Consider the following 23,983-nt stretch of genomic DNA (forward strand, 5'->3'; position numbering starts at 1 on the left):
ATAGTGGACTGGTTAATGAACAGAAAGCAAAGAGTGGGGGTAAATGGGTGTTTTTCTGGTTGGCGTTCAGTGACTAGTGGTGTGCCTCAGGGATCAGGGTTGGGACTGCAATTGTTTATGATTTACGTAGATGATTTGGAGTTGGAGACCAAGTGCAATGTGTCAAAATTCACAGATGACACTAAGATGGGTGGAAGAGCAAAGTGTGCAGAGGACGCTGAAAGTCTGCAAAAGGATCTAGATAGTCTAAGTGAGTGGGTGAGGGTCTGGCAGATGGAGGACAATGTTGGTAAATGTGAGGTCATCCATTTTGTGGATTAACAGCAAAATGGACTATTATTTAAATGGTAAAAAATTGCAGCATGCTGCTGTGCAGAGGGACCTGGGTGTCCTTGTGCAGGAATCTCAAGGAGCTGGTTTGTAGGAGCAGCAGGTAATCAAAAAGGCAAATGGAATTTTGTCCTTCATTGCTAGAGGGATGGAGTTTAAAAACAGTGAGGTTATGTTGCAGCTGTATAAGGTGCTGGTGAGGCCACACCTGGAGTACTGTGTTCAGTTTTGGTCTCCTTGCTTGAGAAAGAATATACTGGCACTGGAGGGGGTGCAGAGGAGATTCACTAGGTTGATTCTGGAGTCGAGAGGATTGGCTTATGAGGAGACACTGAGTAGACTGGGGCTATACTCATTGGAATTCAGAAGAATGACAGGAGATCTTATAGAAACATATAAGATGATGAAGGGAATGGATAAGATAGAAGCAGGGAGGTTGTTTCCACTGGCGGGTGAAACTAGAACTAGGGGGCATGGCCTCAAAGTAAGGGGGAGCAGGTTCAGGACTGAGTTGAGGAGGAACTTCTTCACACAAAGGGTTGTGAATCTGTGGAATTCCCTGCCCAGTGAAGCAGTTGAGGCTGCCTCATTGAATGTTTTTAAGGCAAAGATAGATTCATTTTTGAACAGTAAAGGAATTAAGGGTTATGGTGAGCGGGTGGGTAAGTGGAGCTGAGTCCACAAAAAGATCAGCCATGATCTTATTGAATGTGGAGCAGGCTCGAAGGGCTAGATGGCCGACTCCTGCTCCTAGTTCTTATGTTCTTGTGTTCTTATGTAATCAGGAAGGATAATGGAATGTTGGCCTTCTTCACGGGTGTTGGAGTAAGGTTTTGCTGCAACTGTACAAGGTACTGGTGCGATCACATCTGGGCTGTGTTGCTCCCCCTTATTTAAGGAAAGATATTGTTTCATTGGAACAGTTCAGAGAAGATTCACTAGGATAATCCCCCATAGGAACGGATTGTTTTATGATTGTTTACAGAAGAATTAGAGGTAACATCATTGAAACATATCGGATTCTTAAGGAGCTTGGCAGGGTGAATACTGAGAAGGTGTTCCCCCTCAGGGAAGAGTCTAGGGCCAGAGGGCATAGTCTCAGAATAAAAGGGTGCCATTTTAAGACTGAGATGTGGAGGAATTTCTTCTCTCAGAGAGCTGAGTCTTTGGAACTCCTTACCACAGAGAGCTGTGGGGGCAGAGTCCTGTGTATATTTAAGGCTGAGATAGATAGGGTTTTTTCATCAGTAAGGCAGTTGTGTGTTTTGGGGAAAGGGCAGGACATGAGTAATACTGGATCAGCCATGATCCTATTGAATAACAGAGACTTGAGGAGCCAAATGGATCTTATTTCTTTTGGTCTTAGGATCTTATATTAACAATTCCTCCAATGATTAACCTCAGATCAAAATTCTTAAACTTTCATGAAACTTTTCATTCAAGTACAAAAGCAATTCTTTCACAAATCTTAATTAAATTTCTTGTGCTCACCCTCTCCCTTATCACATTCTATCCAAAGAACTGGTAAAACCTCGCTTCTCTGAACTAATCAGGTCAGAAGGAGTTATAATTTCATCATCCCCCACTGAATTCGAAATGAAATACTTTAACATTACCATTCCTGGAAATAATTCTTCTATTTCTAATTCAATTTAAGATACTTAATGAAACATTGCACATCTCTTTAATCCTCTAAGGATGGGTTTTAATATTCATAGAAAAGCAGAATACTGCAAAAACTGAAAATCTGAAATAAAAACCAAAAATGCTTGAAATACTCAGCAGGTCAAGCAACACCAGTGAAGGGAGAAGTAGAATTAATGGGTAGAATTTTATAAGAATGGAACTAAGTGTCCAGTTAGTGTGAAAATGGGAGAATTGCAGATCCGTTTTTTTGGCGAGTTTTTACACCGAATCTTGTGCACCTAGTGCATGAACAAAATGGGCTAGATTGGGCTTAAAAAATGGCCCAGAAACATAGCCCCTGCCACACCCGCTCTTCCGCCCAGACTGATTGCACCCTCCTCCACCCCCCACAACCGAGCAGCTACAGAATGGCAGCAGACACCGCACCTACCCCCCCCCCCCCCGCCCCCCCACCCCATTGATCACAACTACAGAGCAGCAGTGGGACACCCCTCCCACTCTGACCAGGCTGCCTCCTTTTTATTTGACTTGCTTTGATTTCAAATTAGGCTGCCCCCTTCAGGCCCCACCCCATAGGCCCTACTCCCCGCCGCTGTCTGGAGGGCAGTGCCAAAGTACCTGGTGTGCATTGAACAAAGAACAACACAGCACGGGAAACAGGCCCTTCGGCCCAACGAGCCCACGCCGCCATCTCAACAATGTGCTTTTCCTCTTCCACCCTTGACCCATGTCTATGCTTATGGCACCCCCATTGGAAACCAGATTGAGGGGAGAATTATTTAGGGGCAATTTGTTACACCAATCAGCCTAAGAGCACATCTTTGGGGTGTGGGAGGAAAACGGAGCACCCGGAGAAAACCCACGCAAGCACGGGGAGAATGCACAAACTCCCACAGACACTGGCCCAAATCCATGTATCTGCACAGCAAACAGTGATAGTCACTGAGCTGTTGTGGTGCCCATCTGCTGGTCCAGTTTTAAGCATACACAAATGACGCCAAGTACTAGGCCACTCTCGAAACATCCAAGAGCAGCCCACGCACGACCCACCATGTGCATGCCCCTCGTTAGACAACAAGGTGGACCGACACACCTGCGGAGTAAAACAGTAAAACATCAACACATGTAGCATTAGATTTCCAGGAACGTCCCGAGGCTCTGATCCTTATTTAAAACAGTCTCCTATAACCCTCCATCCCTGTTTCACTCATGTGTCTATCTAAGTAAACCTTAAACAAGTCCAACGTGCCTGCCTCCACCACCTTACTTGGCAGTGCATTCCATACCCCCACAACCCTCTGTGTGAAAAACCTCCCTCTAGCATCCAAATTATACCTCTCCCCCCCTCACCTTAAGCCCATGGCCTCTCGTGATATTTGTCTCCAATCTAGGAAAAAGCCTGCCACTGTTGACTCTATCTATACCCTTCATTATTTTATACACCTCTATCACTTCCCCCCCTTAATCTCCGTCTTTCTAAGGAAAACAGCCCCAATTTAGCCAATCTTTCCTCGTAACCCAGTCCTTCCATGCCAGGCAACATCCTGGTAAACCTCCTCTGCACTCTCTCCAGGGTCTCCACGTCCTTCTGGTAGTAAGGTGACCAGAACTGGACGCAGTACTCCAAATGCGGACTAACCGACGTTCTATACAACTGCAACATTAGATGCCAACTCTTGTACTCTATACCCCTTCCTATAAAGGCTAGCATTCCGTAAGCTTTCTTTGCAACCTTCTCCACCTGGGTTGCCACCTTCAAAGACTTGTGCACTTGCAGTCCCAGGTCCCTCTGCATTTCTACACTCTTAATAGGTCTACCCTTTATCATACAACTCCTCTCTACATTATTCGTTCCAAAATGCATCACCTCGCATTTATCAGGATTAAATTCCATCTGCCATCTATCTGCCCAATATACCTATCTATATCCTGCTGTGTCACCTGACAATCCTCCTCGCTATCTGCCAATCCTGCCATCTTTGTGTCATCTGCAAACTTGCTGATCACACCACTTACACCCTCTTCCAAGTCATTTATATATATTACGAATAGAAGAGGTCCCAGTACTGAGCCCTGCGGCACACCACTGGTGACAGACCTCCAGCTAGAAAAGGACCCTTCCATTACTACTCTCTGTCTCCTGTTGCCTGGCCAGTTTTCAATCCATCTAGCTACCTGTCCTTGTATCCCATGAGCCTTAACCTTTTCAACCAACCTACCATGAGGGACTTTGTCAAACGCCTTACTGAAATCCATATAGACGACATCAACGGCTCGCCCATCGTCAACCGTTTTTGTCACCTCCTCAAAAAATTCTACCAGATTTGTAAGGCAAGACTCCCCCTTAACAAAACCATGTTGCGTATCCCTAATCAGATCGCAATGCTCCAAATGCTTATACATCCTATCCCTAAGAATTTTTTCCAACAACTTTCCTACCACTGATGTCAAACTCACCGGCCTATAGTTACCCGGGTTATTCCTACTGCCCTTTTTAAACAATGGTACCATGTTCGCTACCCTCCAGTCCTCTGGGACCTCACCTGTGTCCAAAGAAGAGACAAAGATTTGCGTCAGAGGCCCAGCAATTTCATCTCTCACCTCCCTAAGCAGCCTGGGATAAATACCATCAGGCCCCAGAGATTTATCAGTTTTTATGCTGCCTAAAAACCCTAACACTTCCTCCCTCGTAATGGATATTTCCTTCAACTAGTCTACAGCTCCCTCCAAGACAGTACAAGACACCAAACCCCTCTCCTTCGTGAATACTGATGGAAAGTATTCATTCAGGATCTCCCCCATTCCCTCAGACTCTAAGCACAATTCCCCACGTCTGTCCCTGAGAGGACCGATTTTTCCCCTAGCCACCCTTTTGTTCCTAACATAGGAAAATGCCTTTGGATTTTCCTTAATCCTACCTGCCAAAGCCATTTCATGCCCCCTTTTCGCCCTTCTAACTCCCCTTTTGAGCTCCCTCCTGCTCTCTCTATATTCCTCCAGCGCTCTCTCCGTTCCCAGTTGTTTAGACCTAACATATGCCTCTCTCTTCTTCCTGACCAAGTCCTCAATATCCCCTGTAATCCACAGCTCTCTAATCCTGCCTTTCCCATCCTCCCTCTTAACTGGCGCAAGTCTTTCCTGCAACCTTTTCAGTTTTTCCTTGAAAGCCTCCCACTTGCCGAATGTGGACTTACCCGCAAACAACCTCTCCCAATCCGTATCCATCAGCTCATGCCTAATCCGGCTATACCTTGCCTTCCCCCAGTTCAGCACCCTCCCCTTCGGACGGCACTCATCCCTTTCTATTTTTATCCTAAAGTAGACAGACTTGTGGTCACTGTTAGCCACATGTTCACCTACTGCAACCTCAACCACCTGACCCGGCTCATTACCCAACTCTAAATCCAGTATCGCTCCCTCCCTAGCCGGGCTAGTTACGTACTGCTCCAAGGACCCTTCCAACACACATTTTACAAATTCCTCCCCATCCGAACCCCTGGCTCGAGGCACCTTCCAATCCATTCCAGGAAGATTAAAATCTCCCACTACAACAACCCTATTCTTTCTGTACCAATCTAAAATGTCTCTACAAATACCTTCCTCCACTGCAATTGGGCTGTTGGGGGCCTATAGTATACCCCTAGCATTGTAATTTCTCCTTTTCTATTCCTCAATTCCACCCACAGCGACTCAATCCCCAACTCCTCCATATTGTCCTCCCTCTGCACTGCTGTGATGTGCTCCTTTACTAACAACGCCACCCCACCACCTCTCTTCAACCCTCCTCTGTCACACCTAAAACACTTATACCCTGGAACATTTAGCTGCCAGTCCTGCCCCTCCTTTAACCACGTCTCTGTCACTGCCACCACATCTAAATTCCTCACGAACATCAAGGCCCTAAGCTCATCCGTTTTACCCATCACACTCCTCGCATTGAAACAGACGCAATCCAACCCTCCAGGCCCACACGGATCCTCCTTTCCCCTGATAATATTCCTTTCACCCAAACCTACCCTATCACCCAACTCGCTCCTGATCCCAGTGCCTAATGAGCTATCAGTCTCATCCCCACGCACCCCCCCCCTCCATATTAGTTTAAACCCTGCCTAAACACTCCAGCTAACCTCCCAGCTAAGACATTTGTCCCCCTCCCATTCACATAAGAACATAAGAAATAGGAGCAGGAGTAGGCCATCTAGCCCCTCGAGCCTGCCCCGCCATTCAATAAGATCGTGGCTGATCTGTCGTGTCTCAGTTCCACATTCCCGCCCTCTCCCCATAACCCTTAATCCCCTCTCTTATCAAAAACCCATCAACCCGCGTCTTAAAAATATTTAGCGAGGCAGCCTCCACCACTTCAACGGGCAGAGAATTCCAGAGATTCACCACCCTTTGAGTGAAGAAGTTCCTCCTCAACTCTGTTCTAAACCGCCTCCCCTTTATCTTGAGGCTGTGCCCCCTAGTCCTACTGTCCTTTCTGAGCGGGAAGAGTCTCTCCACCTCTATCCTATCCATCCCATTCATCATCTTATACGTCTCAATGAGATCTCCCCTCATTCTTCTAAACTCTAACGAGTACAAGCCTAGTTTACTCAGCCTCTCCTCATAGCTCATGCTCCCCATGCCTCCTGTACAGGTGCCCTTCTCTCACAAATACTTCCCAGTGATCGATAAAAGTAAAGCCCTCTACCTTGCTCCAATCCCTCAGCCACGCATTCAGCTGCATGATCTCATTATTCCTAGCCCTGCCTGTACTAGGCAGCTGCCCAGAGAATGCCACCCTGGAGGCCCTGCTCTTCAGCTTGGCCCCCAACTCCCTAAATTGCCTACGTACATCAGCCCTACTCTGTCTTCCTACGTCCTTTTCTCCTATGTGTATTATTATTTCTGTCTGGGCCCCCTCATCCTTCAAAATTCCCTCTATCCTCTCCGATACGTCCTGTACCCCTGCTCCTGGGAGGCAGACTACCATCCTTGAATCACGCTTTTGCCCACAGAACCGCCTATCAATTCTTTTGACCCTCCCATCCCCCACCACTATCTCATTGCCAGCCCCCTTCCTTCCCTCTGAGTCACTCTGGCCCTCCTGTCTTTCCTTTTGTACCCCTGTCAATGCCTTTTGGGGGGCCACTGGGGTGGTCTTTGGACCAGGACTCCTCTTCGTTTTCCCCTTCCTAACGGTAACCCACCCAGCTGGGAGGTTAGCTGGAGTGATTCGGCAGTGTTTAAACTAATGTGGAGGGGGGGGTGGGATGAGACCGATAGCTCAGTAGGCACTGGGATCTCGACTTGACCATGGTTCATAGCCATTATTGCCTCCTTCTCCCTGCCCAGAAATATATCCTCTAAACGCAGCTCTAACTGCCTGACCCGGGCCCTCAGACGCTGCAGCTCTGACACTTGGCGCAGATGTGGGCCTTCGGGAGACGTGATGCCTCCAAGAGCTCCCACGTATGACACCTAACACAGCTAAAGCATCTCCCCATAGACCCTACCACGTCCTGACCTCCCTTGGAATTATATATACCGAAATGCAACACAGGAAAGATGGAACCAGTAACTCACCTTGCCTAAGCCCAGCAAGTCTAAGCCCAGCGAGCCAAAGCCCTTATAGCTCTCACACAGCTCCCACCTCACTCCGCTGCCCGCTGTCTATTACTGCCTTCTTTTTATACCCCCCTGCTCTCCCTTCCCGACTACCTCCGCGCCTAACTTCCGCTACGGTAAGAGAAAGCATTGCTGAGGTGCCAGGCTGGCACTGTCCAGGGGGTGCACCCCCTTACCCTTGGCTCCCCCGGGAGGTTCAACGGCCACCAGATCAACCGGCGAGGACAACTCATCTCTCCCCCGAGGAGGTGTTTTAAAATTAGAATTAAAATAAATGTAAATAATTTATTCAGCCTCTTGGTGGAAATGAACAAGGGGCTGACCACGCTGGAATCCGGCTCCATCACAAGAGCCGGAAAATTGGGCAGGATCCGGATTTCTCGGCTCGCGAAGAGCGGGGCAAACCGGTAAAATTCCACCCAACGTTCCAGCTCCATTATCTTATTAATAGGTGCTATAATAATGCAACTACAAATTGCATGATGGGGTGCTATTAACATAATGAAAAATCAAAATAATTTCACGAGCACGTAGAGAGATGACCGACAGCTTGGTGAGATAGAGAGGTTTTAAGGAGCATGTTCCAGGAAAGAACAACAGAGAGAGGGACTTTCCAGAGCTTATCCTCCAGGCAACTGAAGGCATGGCCACCAATCGCAGAGAGACTAATATCAGGGATGTTCAAGATGCTAAAATTAGAGAAGAGCAAAGATTTTGGAGGGTTGTGATTCCGGAGGAGGTAGGGAGGGGAGAATCCGAGGAGGGATTTGTAAGCAAGAACAAAGAACAGTACAGCACAGGAAACAGGCCCTTCGGCCCTCCAAGCCTGCGCCGCTCATTGGTCCAACTAGACCATCCGTTTGTATCCCTCCATTCCCAGTCTGCTCATGTGACTATCCAGATAAGTCTTAAACGATCCCAAGGATGAGTATTTTAAATTTGAGTCCTTGGAGATGGGAGCCAGTGTGGTCAGTGAGCACAGTGCTAGTAGGTGAATGCTGGGATATAGGTAGCAGAGGTTTGGATGATGAGGTTTATGGGGGAGTTGAGAGAACAATCAAATAGTCAAGTCAAGAGGCAGTAAAGGCTGGGTGAGGGTTTGAGTAGCAGGGAACTGAGGCTGGTGGGAAACAGGAAATGTCCTGAGAGTGGGACTAGCTGATTCTGGTGATGGAGAGGGTAGTGCAAAGCAATATGACTGCCCTGCTCATTCCCAGGATTTCATCGTGTAAAAATAAGGGGCTGCCTGTTTAGCACGGAGATTTTTCTCTGACGGTGGTGAGTTTCTGGAACTCTTCTTCAAAAGGCAGTAAAGCATTCTTTGAATATTTTTCAGGTGGAGCTAGATAGATTCTAGATTAACAAGGAGGTGAAAGATTACTGGGGGTCAGCAGGAATGTGAGGTTGAGTGTAAAATCAGATCAGCCATGATCTTATTGAATGACAGAGCAGGCTCCAGGGGCTGAGTGCCCAACTCTTGATCCTAGTCTGTACGTTCCTATGAGTGTTACATTGTCAATTAATGTCAGCGAAAGAGGATTTATTACAAGAAAATATTCTGCACATCTCCCAACTGTGTATTTGCAAAGCTCCAGTACTTTTTTTCAGGATTTGTTACATTAAACACAGCAAGTTACTGTCACCTCCTCCCACACACCAACCGTTCAAAAACACATTTGGGATCGCAACTCGATTCATCATCTCTTCAATGGGATTTCCATTACTGCCTTTCATTCAAAGCAAATTCTTCAATACCAAATCTGATTGATGGCAGCATGAAAATGGTGCGTTCAAAAGACTCTGTTTGCAGATCAGGTGACAGGATAGTGTCACTCACTCAAACCAAATTACCTCAGGACAGTGTTACACTCCCTCTCAAACTAAATAAGCTCTGTATTCAACTAATAGTTACAGAATAAAGAAACCCCCTTTCCCACTCACATCCCCAAGTTCACAAACTGACGATCTGCCCCGCCAACACCAGGCAACCCATCACACACAAACACAACATCCCCCCGCCAACACCAGACACAACCCATCACACACAAACACCACATCCCCCCGCCAACACCAGACACAACCCATCACACACAAACACAACATCCCCCCGCCAACACCAGACAACCCATCACACACAAACACCACATCCCCCTGCCAACACCAGACAACCCATCACACACAAACACAACATCACCCCGCCAACACCAGACAACCCATCACACACAAACACAACATCCCCCCGCCAACAACAGACACAACCCATCACACACAAACACAACATCCCCCCGCCAACAACAGACACAACCCATCACACACAAACACAACATCCCCCCGCCAACAACAGACACAACCCATCACACACAAACACAACATCCCCCCGCCAACACCAGACACAACCCATCACACACAAACACAACACCCCCCCGCCAACACCAGACACAACCCATCACACACAAACACAACATCCCCCCGCCAACACCAGACAACCCATCACACACAAACACAACATCCCCCCGCCAACACCAGACAACCCATCACACACAAACACAACATCCCCCCGCCAACAACAGACACAACCCATCACATACAAACACAACATCCCCCCACCAACACCAGACACAACCCATCACACACAAACACAACATCCCCCCACCAACACCAGACACAACCCATCACACACAAACACGACATCCCCCCGCCAACACCAGACACAACCCATCACACACAAACACAACATCCCCCCACCAACACCAGACACAACCCATCACACACAAACACAACATCCCCCCGCCAACACCAGACACAACCCATCACACACAAACACAACATCCCCCCGCCAACACCAGACACAACCCATCACACACAAACACAACATCCCCCCACCAACACCAGACACAACCCATCACACACAAACACAACATCCCCCCGCCAACACCAGACACAACCCATCACACACAAACACAACATCCCCCCGCCAACACCAGACACAACCCATCACACACAAACACAACACCCCCCCGCCAACACCAGACACAACCCATCACACACAAACACAACATCCCCCCGCCAACACCAGACACAACCCATCACACACAAACACAACATCGCCCCGCCAACACCAGACACAACCCATCACACACAAACACAACATCCCCCCGCCAACAACAGACACAACCCATCACATACAAACACAACATCCCCCCACCAACACCAGACACAACCCATCACACACAAACACAACATCCCCCCGCCAACACCAGACACAACCCATCACACACAAACACAACATCCCCCCCGCCAACACCAGACACAACCCATCACACACAAACACAACATCCCCCCACCAACACCAGACACAACCCATCACACACAAACACAACATCCCCCCGCCAACACCAGACACAACCCATCACACACAAACACAACATCCCCCCGCCAACAACAGACACAACCCATCACACACAAACACAACATCCCCCCGCCAACACCAGACACAACCCATCACACACAAACACAACACCCCCCGCCAACAACAGACACAACCCATCACACACAAACACAACATCCCCCCGCCAACACCAGACACAACCCATCACACACAAACACAACATCCCCCCGCCAACAACAGACACAACCCATCACACACAAACACAACATCCCCCCACCAACACCAGACACAACCCATCACACACAAACACAACATCCCCCCGCCAACAACAGACACAACCCATCACACACAAACACAACATCCCCCCACCAACAACAGACACAACCCATCACACACAAACACAACATCCCCCCGCCAACACCAGACACAACCCATCACACACAAACACAACATCCCCCCGCCAACACCAGACACAACCCATCACACACAAACACAACACCCCCCCGCCAACAACAGACACAACCCATCACACACAAACACAACATCCCCCCGCCAACACCAGACACAACCCATCACACACAAACACAACATCCCCCCGCCAACACCAGACACAACCCATCACACACAAACACAACATCCCCCCGCCAACACCAGACACAACCCATCACACACAAACACAACATCCCCCCGCCAACAACAGACACAACCCATCACACACAAACACAACACCCCCCCGCCAACACCAGACACAACCCATCACACACAAACACAACATCCCCCCGCCAACACCAGACACAACCCATCACACACAAACACAACATCACCCCGCCAACAACAGACACAACCCATCACACACAAACACAACATCCCCCCGCCAACACCAGACAACCCATCACACACAAACACAACATCCCCCCGCCAACACCAGACACAACCCATCACACACAAACACAACATCCCCCCGCCAACACCAGACACAACCCATCACACACAAACACAACATCACCCCGCCAACACCAGACACAACCCATCACACACAAACACAACATCCCCCCGCCAACACCAGACGCAACCCATCACACACAAACACAACATCCCCCCACCAACACCAGACAACCCATCACACACAAACACAACATCCCCCCGCCAACACCAGACGCAACCCATCACACACAAACACAACATCCCCCCGCCAACAACAGACACAACCCATCACACACAAACACAACATCCCCCTGCCAACACCAGACACAACCCATCACACACAAACAGAACATCCCCCCGCCAACACCTGACACAACCCATCACACACAAACACAACATCCCCCCGCCAACACCAGACACAACCCATCACACACAAACACAACATCCCCCCACCAACACCAGACAACCCATCACACACAAACACAACATCCCCCCGCCAACACCAGACACAACCCATCACACACAAACACAACATCCCCCCGCCAACAACAGACACAACCCATCACACAAACACAACATCCCCCCGCCAACACCAGACACAACCCATCACACACAAACACAACATCCCCCCGCCAACAACAGAGAACCCATCACGCACAAACACAACATCCCCCCGCCAACAACAGACACAACCCATCACACACAAACACAACACCCCCCCGCCAACACCAGACACAACCCATCACACACAAACACAACATCCCCCCACCAACACCAGACACAACCCATCACACACAAACACAACATCCTCCCGCCAACAACAGACACAACACATCACACACAAACACAACATCCCCCCGCCAATAGCAGACAACCCATCACACACAAACACCACATCCCCCCGCCAACACCAGACACAACCCATCACACACAAACACAACATCCCCCCGCCAACACCAGACACAACCCATCACACACAAACACAACATCCCCCCACCAACACCAGACACAACCCATCACACACAAACACAACATCCCCCCGCCAACACCAGACACAACCCATCACACACAAACACAACATCCCCCCGCCAACAACAGACACAACCCATCACACACAAACACAACATCCCCCCGCCAACAACAGACACAACCCATCACACACAAACACAACATCCCCCCGCCAACACCAGACACAACCCATCACACACAAACACAACACCCCCCCGCCAACACCAGACACAACCCATCACACACAAACACAACATCCCCTGCCAACAACAGACACAACCCATCACACACAAACACAACACCCCCCCACCAACACCAGACACAACCCATCACACACAAACACAACATCCCCCCGCCAACAACAGACACAACCCATCACACACAAACACAACACCCCCCCGCCAACACCAGACACAACCCATCACACACAAACACAACACCCCCCCGCCAACACCAGACACAACCCATCACACACAAACACAACATCCCCCCGCCAACACCAGACACAACCCATCACACACAAACACAACATCCCCCCACCAACACCAGACACAACCCATCACACACAAACACAACATCCCCTGCCAACAACAGACACAACCCATCACACACAAACACAACACCCCCCCACCAACACCAGACACAACCCATCACACACAAACACAACATCCCCCCGCCAACAACAGACACAACCCATCACACACAAACACAACACCCCCCCGCCAACAACAGACACAACCCATCACACACAAACACAACACCCCCCCACCAACACCAGACACAACCCATCACACACAAACACAACATCCCCCCGCCAACAACAGACACAACCCATCACACACAAACACAACATCCCCCCGCCAACAACAGACACAACCCATCACACACAAACACAACATCCCCCCGCCAACACCAGACACAACCCATCACACACAAACACAACATCCCCCCGCCAACATCAGACACAACCCATCACACACAAACACAACATCCCCCGCCAACACCAGACACAACCCATCACACACAAACACAACATCCCCCCTACCAACACCAGACACAACCCATCACACACAAACACAACACCCCCCCGCCAACACCAGACACAACCCATCACACACAAACACAACACCCCCCCGCCAACACCAGACACAACCCATCACATACAAACACAACATCCCCCCACCAACACCAGACACAACCCATTACACACAAACACAACATCCCCCCGCCAACACCAGACACAACCCATCACACACAAACACAACATCCCCCCGCCAACACCAGACACAACCCATCACATACAAACACAACATCCCCCCACCAACACCAGACACAACCCATTACATACAAACACAACATCCCCCCCACCAACACCAGACACAACCCATTACACACAAACACAACATCCCCCCACCAACACAGGCAGCTCAATGTTCCAGGGTTTCAATGTTTCAGGCGTGATAGAGGTCGAGGGATAAAAGGTCGGGGGTGGCATTGTTGGTCAGGGAAAATGTTACAGCGGCACTCAGGCAAGATAGATTAGGGAGCTTGTCTACAGCGACCCTATGGGTGGAGCTGAGAAACAGGAAAGGCCTGACCACATTAATAGGGTTTGTATTATAGACCACCTAATAGTCAGTGAGAATTGGAGGAGCAAATCAGCAGAGAGGTAGCAGACAACTGCAAAAACACAAAGTTGTGATAGTTGGGGATTTTAATTTTCCACATATAGATTGGGACTCGCATACTGTTAAAGGTTTAGATGGGGTAGAGTTTGTAAAATGTGTTCAGGAGAATTTTCTACATCAGTACATAGAGGTACCAACTAGAGAGGATGCGATATTGGATCTCCTATCAGTCTCTGAGTTAGGGCAGCTGATGGATGTGAGTGTGAGGGAACACTGTGGATCCAGTGATCATAATACCATTAGTTTCACCCTGATCATGGATAAGGATAGATCTGGTCCTCGGGTTGAAGTTCTGAACTGGAAAAAGGCCAATGAGATGAGAAGGGATCTGGGAAGTGTGGATTGGCACAGGCTGTTCTCTGGGAAGGATGTAAATGGAAAGTGGGAGGCCTTCATAGGAGAAATTTTGAGAGTGCGGAGTTTGTATATTCCTGTCAGGATTAAAGGCAAAGTAAATAGGGATAAGGAACCTTGGTTCCCGAGGAAGATTGTAACACTGATTAAGAGGAAGAGAGAATTGTGTGAAAAGTACAGGCAGCAAGGAACAGATCAGACGCTTGAGGAGTATAAAAAGTTCAAGAAGCTACTTAAGAGAGAAATCAGGAGGGCTAAAAGAAGACATGAGGTTGCTTTGGCAGACAGAGTGAAGGAAAATCCAAAGAGTTTCTATAGGTATGTAAGGAGTGAAAGGATAGTGAGGGCTAAAATTGGTCCTCTTGAAGACCAGAGTGGTAGACTGTGTATGGAACCTAAAGAGATGGGGGAGATACTAAATGGTGTTTTTGGATCTGTTTTTTGAGAAAACGGGCATGGAGTCTAAGGAAATTGGGCAAACAGGTAGGGAGGACATGGAACCTTTACAGATTAAAGAGGAGGTGGTGCTGGCTGTTTTGAGGCAAATCAGAGTGGATAAATCCCCAGGACCAGATAGGGTATTCCCACAGACCTTGAGGGAGGCTAGTGTTGAACTTGCAGGGGCCCTGGCAGATATATTTAAAATATCAGTATGCACGGGGGGGTGCCGGATGATTGGAGGGTGGCTCATGTTCCGTTGTTTAAAAAAGGTTGCAAAAGAAATCTGGGAAATTATAGGCCAGTAAGTTTGACGTCAGTGGTGGGCAAGTTATTGGAAGGTGTGATAAGGGATAGGATCTACAAATATTTGGATAGACAGGGACTTATTAGGGAGAGTCAACATGGCTTTGTGTGTGATAGGTCATGTTTGACCAATCTATTAGAGTTTTTCGAGGAGGTTACCAGGAAAGTGGATGAAGGGAAGGCAGTGGATGTTGTCTACATGGACTTCAGTAAGGCCTTTGACAAGGGAGGTTAGTTAGTAAGATTCAGTCAGTAGGTATACATGGGGAGGTAGTAAATTGGATTAGACACTGGCTCAATGGAAGAATGATGTGGGTATGCCGGCGTTGGACTGGCGTAAACACAGTAAAAAGTCTGACAACACCAGGTTTTAGTCCAACCTATTTATTTGATAATATTCTCACTAGCTTTCGAGGGGACAGCCTCTTCGTCAGGTGAATGGAGAGTTCTGGCCTCAGACAGAGCATATAAAGCACAGACAGTTTAGAGATTACTGATTAAAATGCGAATCCTTACACCTAACCTGCTGTTCAAGACCTGAAGTGGCTGATAATGTGAGTGGTAGGAGCACTGATCACAGTTTAAAGAGATGTGTATTGTCTCCAGACAGTACAGTAAGTGAGGTTTTGCAAACCCAGGCAAGTCACGGGGGTTACAGATAGTGCGACATGAACCCAAGATCCCTGTTGAGACCGTCCTCATGTGTGCGGAACTTGGCTATCAGTCTCTGCTCAGCGACTCTGCGCTGTCGTGTGTCGTGAAGGCCGCCTTGGAGAATGCTTACCCGAAGGTCAGAGGCTGAATGCCCGTGACCACTGAAGTGTTCGCCAACAGGAAGGGAACAGTCTTTGAATGAACATCGCTCGACAGTCACCAGGCAAGACTGTTCCCTTCCTGTTGGCGAACACTTCAGTGGTCACGGGCATTCAGCCTCTGACCTTCGGGTAAGCATTCTCCAAGGCGGCCTTCACGACACACGACAGCGCAGAGTCGCTGAGCAGAGACTGATAGCCAAGTTCCGCACACATGAGGACGGTCTCAACAGGGATCTTGGGTTCATGTCGCACTATCTGTAACCCCCGTGACTTGCCTGGGTTTGCAAAACCTCACTTACTGTACTGTCTGGAGACAATACACATCTCTTTAAACTGTGATCAGTGCTCCTACCACTCACATTATCAGCCACTTCAGGTCTTGAACAGCAGGTTAGGTGTAAGGATTCGCATTTTAATCAGTAATCTCTAAACTGTCTGTGCTTTATATGCTCTGTCTGAGGCCAGAACTCTCCATTCACCTGACGAAGAGGCTGTCCCCTCGAAAGCTAGTGAGAATATTATCAAATAAATAGGTTGGACTAAAACCTGGTGTTGTCAGACTTTTTACTGTTTTTCAATGGAAGAAGCCAGAGAGTGGTTGTGGAGGATTGCTTCTCTGAGTGGAGGCCTGTGACTAGTGGAGAGCATGATGTGGAGATGCTGGCGTTGGACTGGGGTAAACACAGTAAGGAGTCTGACAACACCAGGTTTAAGTCCAGCTGATTTATTTGATAGTAAACTCACAAGCTTTCGGGGTTTGCCCCTTTGTCAGGTGAATGGCCATTCACATGACAAAGGGACAGCGTTTCCGAAAGCTTGTGAGTTTACTATCAAATAAATCGGTTGGACTTAAACCTGGTGTTGTCAGACTTCTTACTAGTGGTGTGCCACAGGGATCGGTGTTGGGTCCATTGTTGTTTGTCATCTATATCAATGATCTGGATGATAATGTGGTGAATTGGATCAGCAAATTTGCTGATGATACAAAGATTGGAGGTGTAGTGGACAGTGAGGAAGGTTTTCAAAGCTTGCAGAGGGATTTGGACCAGCTAGAAAAATGGGCTGAAAAATGGCAGATGGAATTTAATGCAGACAAGTGTGAGGTATTGCACTTTGGAAGGACAAACCAAAGTAGAACATACAGGGTAAATGGTAGGACTCTGAAGAGTGCAGTTGAACAGAGGGATCTGGGAATACAGGTACAGAATTCCCTAAAAGTGACGTCACAGGTGGATAGGGTCGTAAAGAGTGCTTTTGGTACATTGGCCTTTATAAATCGGAGTATTGAATATAAAAGTTGGAGTGTTATGGTGAGGTTATATAAGGCATTGATGAGGCTGAATTTAGAGTATTGTGAACAGTTTTGGTCACCTAGTTACAGGAAGGATGTAAATAAGGTTGAAAGAGTGCAGAGAAGGTTCACAAGGATGTTGCCGGGACTTGGGAAGCTGAGTTACAGAGAGAGATTGAATAGGTTAGGACTTTATTCCCTGGAGCATAGAAGAATGAGGGGAGATTTGATAGAGGTGTATAAGATTATGATGGGTATAGATAGAGTGAATGCAAGCAGGCTTTTTCCACTGAGGCTAGGGGAGAAAAAAAACCAGACGACATGGGTTAAGGCTGAAGGGGGGGAAGTTTAAAGGGAATATTGGGGGGGCTTCTTCATGCAGAGAGTGGTGGGAGTGTGGAATGAGCTGCTGGATAGAGTGGTAAATGCGGGCTCACTTTTAACATTTAAGAAAAACTTGGATGGGTTCATGGATGAGAGGGGTGTGGAGGGATATGGTCCAAGTGCAGGTCAGTGGGACTAGGCAAAAAATGGTCAGACAAGAAGGGCCAAAAGGCCTGTTTCTGAGCTGTAATTTTCTATGGTTCTATGGTTTCCCCCTTCCAACACCAGGCAACCCACCACACACAAACATAACATCCTCCCGCCTGCCCAATACTAGACTACCCATATGCACACAAACCCTGTGGAAATCACTGTGCTGGTAGGGTGTCTGATTGTTTACAGGAACAGCCTGGTGGCACCATGGTTTGCGCTGCTGCATCACAGCACCAGGGACCCGGGTTCAATTCTGGCCTCAGGTGGAAAATTGAACTCTGGGGGGACTGTGCCCAACATGCTGGACACTCCTACAGTGGCGCTCTTTATCTTTACCCCTCGAATGTCACTCTCCCTGCAATGTAGCCAGTGGATGAACTGAAATTGGGGCCAATACTGCTGCTGCTCCAATTGAATTACATGTCTATTGCCATTGATTACCTTGTCATGTGCCATTGTTTCCTGGGCAGCAGTGTTGCCACGGTGAAAGGGCAGCATATGTGCTTTGAATAGGAACATTATTAGTCTGTGATTCTATTTCTCAGTCAGTGCAGCAGTGTATCCTCATTAAATTCAGCCCATAAGGCAGAATTTAGCTGGCAAATCCTCACTCAAATATGGAAGTCATTTCCAAGCAGTGTGACAGTTAGAGTTGTGTTTCCATGTGAGGACATGGGTGTATCATTCTGGGTGAAACCTTCTCAGTTTCACTGATTGAATTGAAAGTTCCCACTTGGTTGGAAGTTATTTGTTCAGTCCAACTCTCTGTATTTCACATTTAAAAGCCCAATTTTCCATTTATTTTGAATGTAATGGATCCCGAGGCATGTTTTGAAGAGCACACAATCTGAACCCTTATATCCATCAACCAAAATCATACGGGCAGCACGGTGACACAGTGGTTAGCACTGCTACCTCACAGCACCAGGGACCCGGGTTCAATTTCAGCCTTGAGTCACCATCTGTGTGGAGTTTGCACATTCTCTCCAAGTCTGCATGGGTTTCTTCCAGGTGCTCCAGTTTACTCCCACACTCCAAAGATGTACAGGTTCGGTGAATTAACTATGGTAAATGTGAGGGGTTCGGGGATAAGGCAGGTAGAGGGCTAGGGTAAGATACACCATCAGAGAGTCATTGCAGAGTCAATGGGCTGAATGGTCTCCTTCTGCACTGTAGGGATTCTATGGTTTCAACAACAATCATCTGTATTCATACAGTGCCTTAAATGTAGAACATCTCAAGAAAGGCAGAGCAGTGTTAACAACAAAATTTAACAGAGGGACATCACGACATTGAATGAAGCTAAAGAAAGAAATCTTAACAAACATTCTGTTCGGGAGCAGGTCAGAAACTCCTAACTATATCATGAAATTAGCCGAGGCCCCAACCTCTTGGCATTAATACAATCATAAGGTGTTTTCACTCCAGGTGTGATTCTCTTGATTCACTGGGAAGATTTTATTAAAACAAACTTTATTTAAAAACACAGTTAGAGAGAACAAAAATAATTAGTCTAATTTTTACCAATTGAAGTATTTATACATGACAACGTGCAGTTCTTCACAACTAGCTATCTCTATAGTTCCAATTTAAGCAATATCCCCACAGACATGCATTCTTCTTCAGAATCAATTACCCCCAAAAATACATAGGCTCACGTGGGTGCTAGATTCCTTTTAACCCTCTGGACAGAGACACAGAAAGATATGTTCTTCTGACACCCATATAGCAGCTCCAGAGAGAATCTATTTTCAAACAGCAGAACTTCAGAGCAAGAGATCTATTTTCTACAGGTCCCAGTTATGCATCATGTCTCTGTTTGTGAAAGAGGACTCTTTGACCTTACTATGGAGGACTGGGCCCAATATGTAGAACAAATGTGCTTTTTTAACGCTAATGACATAGTGTTAGATGAAAAGCAATGGGATATTCTTCTGACCGCATGTAGACTGTCAACATTTGCCGTTATGCATAGCTTAACCCCCCCCCAGAGATCCCTGATACCAACGCATTCTAGGAATTGGCAGACCGAGTGAAAGAATGTTATGATCCTAAGCCACTTCTGACCCTGAGACTCAGCCATCCGGGAAATGGTGGAGTCTGTCATGACTTTAGTAACAAGGTTGAGACATCTGGCAGAAGCCAGCAAGTAATGGAGCTAATCTAAAATCTGTTCCTTTCACTTTGATTGTTGACAGTAATTTATTGCTTTCACATCTATGTTCATGTGGTACAGTATATTAGTGTGCACTTTGTTTTAAAAACAGGTTGCAATAAAATCAATCCGGAAAGATCGAATTAAGAATGAGCAGGACATGGTACACATCAGACGAGAGATTGAGATCCTGTCATCTCTCAATCATCCTCATATCATCAGCATCTATGAAGGTTTGTGCCTATTTACACATTGCTGCTTTATCCATGGCTTTCAATACAGTTCCGCGAGCATTGTGTTAGCTTTGTTACTGAAACAAGAGTCCTGATGGTTATGGCAAGGAAACGGGCAGCCTGCTTCTTGGGGAACTTTACAAAACTCAGAAACTGGAAAAGATCAGGTCTCGGGAGGAATGGCCAGTGGGCTCATATGGCAACTGAGAGGGAGTGGGAGAAAATGTGGGGCAATGAACAGGTGGGAGAGATTGATGGTGATAGTGGGAGCACTAAGGGAAATTGGATTGATAGGGGGGCATGGGGGGGGTGGTTTGGGGTCAGAAGGCTTTGAATCATGCATCTGGGAGGGTTTGGCCAATCAAAGCTAAAGAATTGTTTGAGGGGCTGGGATGAGGTGCATGAGGATGAGCATTACTAGAATATCAAACACATGAACCTGCTGGATCCACCATCCACATTTCAGTGACAGGTTCCCCAAACCTAGTGAATTCAGCTCGTGGTGAATTTAATTCCAACTACACTATAGGAGCTGGATGTTGATATTATGATGAGATATTCCTCCTTTCCAGAATGGGACACAGACACAGTTTGCAATCTGTCACTGTAAAAACTTCAACAGGTAATGTCTGTGAGAGATCGGGGTCGGCTAGCATAATGTTTAACTTTTAACACTTCCCTTGCTCGTCACCACCCCCCACCCCACCCCCGCCAATCAAAATCCCATCAATTGTCGGGGAATTAAAATTCATGGAGCTGTTCCCCAGTTGGATGGTCAGCATTTTTCAATTTGTGCAACATTATTTCCTATTTACAGCTGTGGTAACCCTGCGATGACCCCACATCTGCAGTTAAGAGGGAGTCTCAGTGAAGGTGAGCTTGAAATCATTGTCAAACCCATCTGCTTCCTTTAGGGTAGGAAATCCACTCGCTTGGTCTGACCTACACGTGACTATGTGGTCGGGTAAGCCAAACAGTTGTATCAAACCATCAGAAAAGGAGTGAAATCAGACAGACCACCTAACATTAACACGGACATTGGAAATGACAATGGCAAAACCAGCCCTGTTAACCCTGCTCTGCAAAATCCTCCTTACTGACATCTGGAGGGTTGTGCTAAAACTTGTGCTAGAACTGAATGCTTGTCTGTGCCTTTACCTACAGGGTCCCCCTAAATCTGCTGCTTTTACAGTCTTCCTCCTTGACCCCAGCTCTCATGCAATTGAGCCTCCAACTGTACTTTCCAGGGTGGGTTGTTATGGTAGGAAGGGGTGCAGGCTGGATTGAAGGGGCAAGTCGACACGGGGAACACAGAATAAATGGTGGTGCAGGCTGGGTCAGGAGTTATTCTGGGGTAGTTGCAAATAGGGGAGTTTGGAGTTGGGTCATTTTGATGATGCACAGACAGTCAGATGGTGCACGGACAGTCCAAGACTGGGTCTGGAGCAGATATATGGCAGTGCAAGGTATGGACAACAAGGGAGTGGAATTTGGTGCAGGATGGGGAGAGGGTGTTGTGCTTTGTTGATCTTGATGATTGAGAACATGTCTGTCCCCAGTGCCAATGGTGCCACCCTTTTCCCAGGCAACCTCAGACCATCTCCTGATCCACAGTGAGCAAGTACGGGGAAAGGATGGGGAGGTGTGAGAGGTTATTATAATGTTTCCTCATTCCAAAGGACCTTCTTGACCCTTCCCACTGAACCCCCATCCACCTCTGTGTGATTGACAGGTGTCTCTGTGACTGGAAGGTTGTTTCCAATGAGCTTTGACAGGGCTCAGTAATCGCTCCCTCACGGTTTTTGGTCTGTATCAATATTTTGGATTTGAATCTAGGCGGAGATGATTCAGAACTTTGCAAATAATACAAAAATTGTGTGGTTAATGGTGAGGAAGAAAATTATAGACAGCAGAAAGGTATCAATGGATTAGTTGTGGGGTTGAGGGCAGATATATAGCCAATGGAATTTCATCAGAAGTGTCGGTTAATACATTTGGGGAAGGTCCACAGGTTCCTGAAGGTAGCAGGACAGCTAGATAAGTTAATCAAAAAGGTGCATGTGGGATACTTGTCTTTCTTGACCAAGGAATGGGAGATAAGAGCAGGGAGGTTATGCTGGAACTGTGTCAAACTTTGTAAGACCACAGCTGGAATATAGCCTCCAGCTCCGCTCACCACGTGAGAGAAATGATAGGGTTGCACTAGGAAAAATTCTGAGGATGTTGCCAGGAGTGGAGAACTTTAATTATTGGGAAAGATTGGAAAGCTGGGGTTGTTTTCTTTGGAGCAGAGGAGGTTAAGAGGAGAATTAATTGAGGTGGAAAAGTAAATTCCTAATTCCAATTCTCTTCCACACTTAGTGTGCACTAAGGCAGATTCCTGTCCGTTTCCATGGCGAGTAATTTCCAAACCAGGTTGCTAGTTTGTTGCCAGAGGTTTATAACTTGAGGGGTGCCATTCCCCGTCATGTGAGGCGAACCAGGAGTCTGTCTCACTCTTATCACCAGCCATTGGTGTGTTCAGAAGAGTTTTGCAGGTTGATGCTCAACCTGTTTGGCCGCATTGTAAACGCACCTTCCATGGCCATCAGATCCTGGGGTGGGACTCAAACTCAGAGCTTCTGGCTCAGAGACAGGGATGTGAGCCACTCTGCCCCAATAGAGGAGATCAAAAGACCCAATTCTCTCGTTTCAGTAATCCATTAACGGGGGACATAGATTTAGGGGGAGAGGAGGTTTACAGGAAATTTGAAAAGAACATTTTTAAAACCAAAGGGTGCTAGGGGTCTGGAACTTTCTTCCTGAAAGGGTGGTAGAGGCAGGAGACCTTATCATGTTTAAAAAATATTTGGCCCACTCAAGGACAAGGGAGGGAATCTATGCGTGTCAACAGAGGAAATGGGCGAGGTATTAAATGAGCATTTTGCGTCAGTATTCACCAAAGAGAAGGACTGGGTGGATGATGAATGGGAAAGGATTTATAGATAGTTCGAATCATGTTGAGATCAAAAAGGAGGAGGTATTGGGGTTCTTGAGAAACATTAAGGTAGACAAGTCCCCAGGACCTGATGGGATAGACTCCAGAATACTGAGAGAGGGAAGGGAGGAAATTGCTGGGGCCTTGAATGAAATCTTTGTATCCTCACTGGCTACAGGGGAGGTCACACAGTAAGGAGTCTCACAACACCAGGTTAAAGTCCAACAAGTTTATTTGATAGTAAACTAGCTTTTGGGGTTTGCCCCTTCGTCAGGTGAGTGG

The 23,983-nt window shown here is 47.4% G+C and overlaps 1 protein-coding gene across 1 annotated transcript in view; it reads left to right on the forward strand.

Annotated features, from left to right (window-relative positions):
* LOC145355542 (NUAK family SNF1-like kinase 1) overlaps positions 1-23,983 on the forward strand; it is an 86,652-nt gene that overhangs the window by 17,280 nt on the left and 45,389 nt on the right. The window contains exon 2 of the mRNA XM_080207790.1: positions 20,604-20,724. Within this exon, the coding sequence (XP_080063916.1) occupies positions 20,604-20,724 (121 nt within the window). The remainder of the gene's footprint in view (positions 1-20,603; positions 20,725-23,983) is intronic.

This window comes from Carcharhinus amblyrhynchos, chromosome 19 (assembly GCF_965287045.1).
Source record: "Carcharhinus amblyrhynchos chromosome 19, sCarAmb.v2.hapA, whole genome shotgun sequence".
Lineage (NCBI taxonomy): Eukaryota > Metazoa > Chordata > Chondrichthyes > Carcharhiniformes > Carcharhinidae > Carcharhinus > Carcharhinus amblyrhynchos.